Below are 9,665 nucleotides of genomic sequence, written 5' to 3'. Positions count from 1 at the left end.
AGAGAGAGAGAGAGAGAGAGAGAGAGAGAGAGAGAGAGAGAGAGAGTATTTGAGGTTATCACGTTGTGAGGCAATCGTATCCGATAGGTCCATTAGATCTCGTGGCGCGAAAGAAATTAAGAAGATAATAATAGAAGAATCTAATGTAAAATCACCTATTTTAAGATTATTCTCTTTTGCCATTTTGCTCGAATGTCCTTTCGCGGTTTTTCTCGTCTAGTAAAAGTCTTTTTCTTACATATCTTTAATCTTTTGCAGTGTCTTCTTACATTCTCGATAAATAAATGCATAATTTTTTAAATAAATACATATTAAATCAGATTTAATACAAAAATCCGAGAAATATCTTCGGAAATTTAAAAAATGTAGAAAACACGTACATTTTAATAAATTCTGTATTGTTAAAATTATTTACAAATTTTTTAAATATATTTTTAATACATAGAAATAAGTAAAATAAAACAAATAATAAATCTGTAATCTTTAAAAGTATAGAAATTGACGTCATATAATAGTTTCAAAGTTATGCGAAGAGAAACTTAAGCAAGAAACAGGATTATTAAAATAAAAAACAGTAATTTTGGAGTCAAACTAAAGCTGCGTTTCAATATAAAAATATATATAAAATATATGTATTATATAGATAAAGTACTATTTTCAGTAGTACTTTAGCAGTATATATAGAAACATTTATTTTAGTTCTAAAGTCTTCTTTTTTTATTAACATTCTGTTTTTTTTTTTGTGTTTTCCTTCGTTTAACTTCTAAATTACATTATGGAAATCTATTTTTAGACTTCGAAAGATTACAGAGATTTCTCATTTAAACATATTATATAATTTCAATAAATAGAAGGGCAACAAGCCAAAAAGTTAAAATATTATACAATTAAAATAATAAAGGGCAAAGAAAGCCAGTAATATAACAAAACTGAAACTTTAATATTGAAACATGTAGCTACAAATTAACAGACGTTTCAACTCCGATTGGATCATTCTTAATATATGTTACAGATACAAATAAATTCGTTATACAAAATTCGTTATCCTTCCGTTAAAAGGTTATAATTAAAATATTATATTTTAAAATACGATTGGTCCTTTCAAAAATACTGATAATTATTATTACATATACTTCTATACTACACATATATGTAATATAAATATAAAAGTAATTATCAGAATTTCTAAATATGTAATATATACTATACATATGTATATATACAGCTACAAATTACATATACATAAATCTAAAAGATAATATTAAAGATTATAAATAATATATAATCATATAATAAAAAATTATTTTATAATAATATATAACAAAAAATTATTGTAATTTCTAAATCGATCATGCAAAGATATTTTTACAAACAAAATCAATTTAGAGGTTTCAATGTGTTTACAAAATTTTGATAATAATATTTAGTTTGAGCTTTTTAATATAAATAATAATGCTAATTATTTTTTTACACACAAAAAAAAATTTACACATATTATAAAAATTTAAAAATCATTTTCACGTCTCTCAATCTTTTCAAAATTATATCGGGTTCAATTTTCACAGTTAAGAAATGTTACAAATATCACGAATTAAACACTTTTTAAAAAACTGTCAAAATTACACAAATTTTAGTCACTCGCGTATTTCGTGGATTTATAAAATAACGATTGAATTTGTTCGTGCCCGATGTCGAACGAAGAAATACATAAACCGAGATCGCGTAAGAATAGTTCGCCTTTTTGATTAACTGCAGATTAATCGAATCTACTTACATGTACGCATCTTGTTTAACGAACTTGCCTCCTTCGAGTACCGAATGCTTACTGCGGAGGACAATCTAGCGAACGAATATAAAATATTGCCTGTATCTTTGCAGGAAAACCCCAGTCCCCGCCGAGAGAAACAAGTCCGTCGACGTAGACGATCGTAGTGGCACGACCAATCGTGAGGAAGCGCGCGTTCGTGCGGCTCGAATCGGTACCGCTGCTCCTTAATCGATCCCCAATGGCGACCCTGAGGAACTCACGTCACACTCGGCTCGGAATACAAACGCGAGGATACGAAGATCCGAAAACGCAATCACGACCATCACTGTCTCCTTCCTTGCTTCTCTGACGTTGAAAGCTGACTGTCGATTTTTTACTCCGATCGTCGGCTTAAATTACGGTCGAGTACGATTCAAGAACGGAGAGCGCAAGGAGATCTCCCCGAAGAGATTGAACTTGAACCCGATATTATTCCTCGAAGCTATCGAGAGATACATGAATATGATTCTTCTAAGCCGGTATTCGTAGTAAGAAATTCTTATATTTCAGATCGTTTTAAATACAGTTTAATCGCATAAGTCATAATCACATACAGCATCTCAAAATGTCACTTAAAATGGTCTTGAAACAAGAACAGATACAAATAACTAAATTCTTATATCTTGATTCTTATACAAAAACTATTTTCACGAAGTTACAGCCCAAAAAATTGGACTCAATTACGTTTTTTTCTCACTAAAATTACCAATTTTGTATGAATGGGTCTGTTTATTTTCTTTCGCTTACCAATCTCGAAGTTACTATATAAATTCATATATAGGCCGATATTCATAGTCGATTCTTATATTTAAGGCTGTCTTAATTACAGTCTTAAAATGTCATAAACCAATCAGAAAGCATCTTAAGATATTGCTTAAGATGGCCTTACGAGTAAAATGCAAACGAACTATGAACCAGTCTTAAGTCTCGTATCTTTTTGAAAGATTTCAAGTGGAAAGATCCCCTCCCCCCTTCTGAGCAGAGTATTTATTTTTACTGTACGAGATACGAAACCAGTTCTAGGAAACCTGTTGCCCAGTGCAAGGTTAAATTCATAAACGTACTAACACTTTCTTTCCACTTTGATCTTCGTTCAAACATTTGTGCAGGTGAATTTTATCAACATTTTTGGCATACCTACTTTCTTATAAAAAGATATAAGAAAGAAAGTATGAGATATAAGAATTATTATAAGATATAAGTATAAAGATACAAAAAGGAATGGACACAGAAAAAGATGAAGTTTAAAAAAATGATTAAAAGGAAAAAAAAGAAAAATTAAATTTCTATCTTTTTCAAATTGATATAATTTTATATTTAGCTTGTGTTAATTATAAATATTACATTTGGCATTAATTACATATATATGCATATTAATCTATTTTATTGCGTATTTATCAATCAATTAATTATCAATTAATATGTTTGGATTTCCAGTGAATTATTACGCGTATAATCGAGAAAAATTGATTTAATTTTATTCATTTGCAAATTAACAAATATATCATGCTATTATTTTGGAATAGTCTGTAGCACATGAATATACATAGCTATGACATTTAGTATTTTACAATACAGCCAAGTTTATATCCATCGCTGTACAAAAATATGCTTCCTACGGAGACCAACAGGAAAAAAGTTGCAAGGAAATATATTAGCAAAACCGGTTATTCTACGGGATTATCTATAGTCAGAGACGTTATAACTTATTATCGTAGTCCTACGATAAGGACGACGGCATAAGAACTTCTTAATTAATGGCTCCTGCCTCCTTGGAGTAAGCAGAGGCAATACGGGACGGCATAAGAACGATTGAAACAAAATCGAGCATTTCAAAAATAAGCACGATATCGAAATTTTAAATAAACAATTTCATGATCTTCTTAGAATTATATGTTTTATCTTAAATATTACACTATTTTTCAAACTTCCTAGAGAATTAAAAATTAATTGAGAGATGAATAATTAATTTTACTCAATTAACTGAAATTAAGGCAAAACTTAGTATAAAAATAATAAATTTGCGCGCAGAAAAATGTAACTTTAATATTTGTTTAAACTTAAAGGAAACTATAAAACTCTATACCATTCGTACAAATTAATTTAAGAGCGCACAAAATAGTTTTTTTCTTTTATTATAAGTTCAATGAACTCAATTATATATATATATACATACATATATATATATATATAAATGAACGTATAATATAAATCCAAGTGCCTTCCTTGTTACACAATGATGTCAATCTGCGTCACCAAATTACACGAAGTAGTTGGCTATTTTTATCTCTGCTATCTGCTACAAATCACCGTTAGTCATAAAGAGAAAATCCGAGAAAGAAGAAAATTCTTTCATAAAATTTAAAATTTATATTATATTTTAAGATTTCAATTTTCTCTTTTATTATTATCAAGATATTTTACAAACAAATTTCTTGTCGAGGGAAAATTTAATTTTTAATGTCCTTATTTCTTCAAATTAAATTCTTCGAAGATAATTATATATTAAGTAATATTATACTTATATTCACACAATACACTTTATCGAGCACGAATATCACGATATCTATACAACATCTTGACATTATAGATATTATAACATCTACGTTACGTTTCTCGATCGAAGTACGCTGTGTAAACACTATTAAGTTGAATGTTTACGTTTATTGCATATGTTATATAATATATGTATTATACAATTTGTATTCAGTGCTGCTGCCAAAGTCTTTCATATAAACCTACAACAGTATTAGTACAAACGTATAGTCTAACTTGTAAGTTATCTAATAATTGTAACTTTCGAATAGAGCGTTGTTTGAAGAATCCAAAAGAAAATTTTATATATAAAAAATTTATATTTTTACAATATTGAAAGCATATTCTACAACACGAACAAAAGATTTTTTAATTGTATTCCCTTAGAAAAGTGCATACTGTAAGTATTAAATTGATTAATTATGATTAATTACTTATTAAATTGGTTAGTGTTAAATTATCTTACTTTGCACGTGTATAAGTGAATCAATATTTAATCAAGTTGAATAATTATCGTAATTTTCAAACTAAAAATTATACTTTAGAAATTAATAAGACAATATAGTCAAGGGTATAGAAATTTCTTTAAAATCTCAAGCTCCCTCGAAAAATAAGTATTCTCTATACATTATATGTATAAGATTAGATACACACATTATTATATTAAATTAAAAGGAATGAAATTAAAATAAAAATTAAGAGCTACACTTCGATAATTATTATATTATAGTAGATCATATAGATTATTGACTATAGATAATACAATTATAAGATTATTTAGTTACAATTATCTAATTGTAATTAATTAATTTTTACGGCACTTAAAAATTGGAATCTCTATATACACATTAATTAAATGCATTGACGTCACCAGACTCATATAGCGTGTTTTCTCGCAATAGTATGATTCATCGAGCGAGTCTCGAGATGAAACAATATATAGGGTGTTTCTTAAATAATGGTCATTAATCATATAATGTTATTTCTGATAAAAAATTAATTTGAAAAGTCCTCTACCATTTCGCAATTTTCGCAGTATTTTTTTTTTTATTATTTTTTTTTAATTACTCATCTGAGTAAAATATCTAAAATCGGCACACACACATAAGACAAAGCTTTAAGATATATTTTTAAAAGTTTTTGAAGAAATATCTTTAAAATGTTTCATAACGAACGCTGAAAGTTATCTTAAAATTGTCTTACATTCATTTATTCATGAATACATCGATTTTATTAATTTATTCAACAATCTTTAGAAATTAATATCTCGTTAATTATTGCAAAAAATTGCGAAACGGTAAATAATTTTTCAACTCAGTTTTTTAAAGGAATAACACTATTAATGGCCCTTATTTAAGAAACACCCTATATAGATATACATAACATATCGTATATTAATATCGTAGATGGCAATCATTATAACAAATCTGTATATCAATTTACCAATCAACAACTGACAGCAAAAGCAGCACACACTCGAGTTTTTCCGGCAATTCGCGGCTTTCAGAATTTATTTATATTTATATTTGCACAAAATTGTTCCGTAAATCTCTATCGCGCTTCGCACTCACTCGTCCACCATGTCAATGAAGTTTTCATCGAGTTTTGGTCGATTCTAGTCTTTCGTGCGATTACTCGCCAGTTAGGTCGAAGTTATCATCGTATAGTCAAGAATCGATACACGACTTAAGTCGACAGAAACACGCATGTCTGAAGGCATCAACAGGTGTCGAGCAGGATTGGGCACAAGGGCACTCAAATCAATATGTATAACGGCCTGAGCCACAAAGATTAGTAAAAAAAAAGCTTAAAATCTCTACTTTCGAAAATAATAATTGATATTTTGATTTGATTAATTCTTTACGAAGTTATGCGGACACAAATGAAGAATGCGTCAAATCTCAAAAATTTTTATTAACTTTGAGAAGTTCCATGGCGTGAGTTAAAAATTCGGTTTACAGCATTCGAAAGCGTTAACCTTTACTTAATTAAATAAATAATTAAATAAAAAAATAACTAATTTATTTTTTTATTGTGCTTTGTACGATTTTTTTTTTCACCGAGTCATTCAACGTTGAAGTAAAAATGAACCTTTTTCTTAATATTAAATGACTTTAATTTTGTTATAACAAGTTAAAAGGTAAATTATAACAAAAATGATAGGTAATATGAATCAAATGCCTCGGGCACTTATTTTTTATGTTTATTTATTAAAATAAACGTTAAGGAAATCATTTCAATTGCATAAAAATTTAAAAAATTTAATAAATTAGAGGTGGGTACCGAGGTACCCCGGGTGCGTATAACAATATTGGTAAAGTTGGATGCGTACACGAGGTTAAAAAACTTAATTAAAATAATATAAAATTGAAAGGAAGTAACTTAGAATTCTACCTCACCTCAACAATTCCTGCGTCTTAATAATAATGAAGTTTGTAACTTACTTGAACTTGTTACTGAAGATGACTCAAAACAGGAGTCGAAACGTACAAGGTGCATAAGTTGAAATATCAAAAAATTATATTCGCTAATAATAATAATTAGCGGCTGACTCACATTACCTGTCATTTTTGTTATAATTTACTTTTTAATTTGTTGTAACTTAAAGAGTCAAATTCCAAAAACTTAATAGTTTTGTAGATAGTTTATATTCTTTTTTAATTTTGTTAAAAAACTGCAGGCAAACTTCAAGATAAAATAACTTTGTCAAGAATCATCGTATCGAAATGTTCAAAGAACCATTTTCAAGCTTGAAATCTTTACTCTTTATACCGGTTTTTCAAAAAACGGTATTACTGATATTTCGTAAAAGTTACATAAACATAAGTGAAGATGCGTCAAACCTCAAAATTTTTTACGAAATTTGAGAAGTTCCACGACACGAACTAAAAATTATGAACAAATGCTGTAAACCGAATTTTTATGCAATTCTTAATTCACGCCGTGAAACTTTTCAAAGTTAGTAAAAATTTTTGAAATTTTTCATTTCATTTGTGTCAACATATAACTTCGTAAAGAATTAATCAAATCGAAATATCAATTACCATTTTCGAAAGTAGAGATTTCAAGCTTTAGAATGCTTTTTTAACACATTTTTTTACGATTATTTTTGACAAAGTTATACTCTTTTGAAATTTGCCTATTTTGGGGAGGCAGGATAAGTGATGCTTTAATTTTGCTGTTGAGTGTAGAACATTTATATCGAATTGTTTTGCCAAATAAAAAACATCCTTAATATTCTGATATTTAATTTGTGAGATTATAATATGCTTGCAAGCTTTGGAAACGCCAAGTAAAACACGATTCTTTTTAATCGCTTAATGTGGAAATAATAAAAAATAATAAAAGCAAGTTAATTCTAATTCGTTAAATAATTTACAGTTCTGTTATATATGTTTGTTATCGCAATAATTAAAAAATAGATTCAACTGACCATTATCACTGGATTCACGTGAGATGATAAGAACGCGAGATATTTTTCCTGACTCATATCAGGAGGAAGTATTGCTAAATTACTACCAATAATGAGCAAAAGAAGATATTGATTTAAAGTTTTTTTTATGTATATAAATATGTAATTTAACAACATATTTAACATTCTCTAATTTGAGAAGAGAAATTAATAAGAATATGAATAAAAAAATTATTTTGGATATAAAAAATAGCATTCACTCAATATTGATCACACGATGTTATAGTTATATTAAAATTGCTGAAACCTTTCTATAACCATTTTTATACTCTCGTGTTCTTATCATCTCACGTGAATCCAGTGATAATGGTTAGTTGAATCTATTTATTAATTATTGCGATAACAAACATATATAACAGAACTGTAAATTATTTAACGAATTAGAATTAACTTGCTTTTATTAATTTTTTATTATTTCCACATTAAAATTGCTGAAACCTTTATATAACCATTTTTATACTGAAGAAGACTCTATGAGTCGAAACGTTTGTATTACTTCTAAAAGAAAAAAATTTTTCATTGTATTAAATGTGTTGTTAAATTACATTTATATACACATATAAAAAAAAACATTTTAAATAAATATCTTCTTTTGCTCGTTATTGATCGTATTTAATATTGTTTGTTTCGCAAATTTATCGAGCGTTGTCAGATTATTGTTATTGCTAAATTAATTAGGTGAATTTAAAAAATGTATGTCACTCAAATTTTAATACAATTATTTGATGTAATTATTAAATAGAAAGAATTAAGTACCTCGTTTGTGTAGAAGTGTGGAAAACGTCGTTATTGAAAAACGTCTTCTTGGCAAATTTTCGTTTTGATATAATATCGTTCGCTTTCGTGAAGTGGAAAACAAAGTGCAAATAATAACTTCAACAACGTATAAAGTTTAAATGGAAATATTTGAAAGTATATATACCTTGGAAGAACCGACTACATGTCCAATCGTTAATGGGTTTGCATTTATTGATAATATCACAAGTCGACACAAATGTCTTTCCATCTTTGTTACTCTCTGAATGTTAAGAAAGAAAGAATAATATTTGTATCAACGTGTGTCACTAAACAGAAAGCACTTAATAACGCGCTGATGATTAGCCAGAAATATATATATATATATAGGTAGACTGATGCAACGACGACTGATGACTATAGTTAAATGTAATTATTTTACGTAGTTTATTGTAATAAGGTTTATCGCAAGGTAAAATCGATTAAATTTTATATACATATCAAATAATTAGATCGTTTCATTATACAAAAAATTACAATTTACGATAACAAATAGGAACATGCGCGTTCACAGAAATTTGGCGTGTACGCGGTATATAAAGAAATATGCTATTTTTAATTCTAAGCATATTTTTAATAACTTACATTAAAGAGTAACGAGGTCTTCGATGCGTCAGATGGCTGGGCGTATTTTAGAGACAACTGAAATGTTCGCGTTAAAGCGACCGCACCGATAAGATTACTCGTTAGTTGGAATATCGAGTATACGTGTTCTGAGTAGAAGTGACCGAAACGTTCGAAACACTTAAATTTATAAGTTCCTCCCTGAATAACCGAATAACTGCGCGCGCGCAATTCATTATTATAATCGATTCGTTTTCGGAGAATTCTGTGTGGTAAAAAAAAAACAGAAACATACAATGTCTTTCAATTTGAAACTGCAGTTAATTCAATATAAATTCTGCTTTATTACGTTAAGATGATTGTAAATGTTTTATGCATTCAATTAATTTTTTAATCATTATATTATAAAATTGTTACTTTTTTTCCATTCAATATTACTGCTATAGAAAAGGTACAAAATTTGAGAGAAATTTACCCGTAGATTACTGTGAG

General features: G+C 27.9%; 1 protein-coding gene across 15 annotated transcripts in view; it reads right to left on the bottom strand.

Moving 5' to 3' along the window:
* Positions 1-9,287, bottom strand: part of LOC108771434 (alaserpin) — a 37,917-nt gene extending 28,630 nt beyond the window's left edge. For 13 of the 15 annotated variants that reach the window (XR_001940638.1, XM_018536735.1, XM_018536730.1 and 10 more), the window contains exon 1: positions 1,775-1,926. Coding sequence is in view for 12 of the 15 variants with exons in the window: in XM_018536735.1 (XP_018392237.1) it covers positions 1,775-1,784 (10 nt within the window). In the remaining 3 variants the exon portion in view is untranslated. Of the gene's footprint in view, positions 1-1,774; positions 1,927-5,785; positions 5,925-9,194 lie in introns of those variants that run through there. The other 2 variants (XM_018536741.1, XM_018536740.1) reach the window with 2 other exon arrangements.
* Positions 9,288-9,665: the final 378 nt, after the last annotated feature.

This window comes from Cyphomyrmex costatus, unplaced genomic scaffold (genome assembly GCF_001594065.2).
Source record: "Cyphomyrmex costatus isolate MS0001 unplaced genomic scaffold, Ccosl1.0 scaffold158, whole genome shotgun sequence".
Classification (NCBI taxonomy): domain Eukaryota; kingdom Metazoa; phylum Arthropoda; class Insecta; order Hymenoptera; family Formicidae; genus Cyphomyrmex; species Cyphomyrmex costatus.
This window is presented reverse-complemented; position numbering and strand designations above follow the sequence as displayed.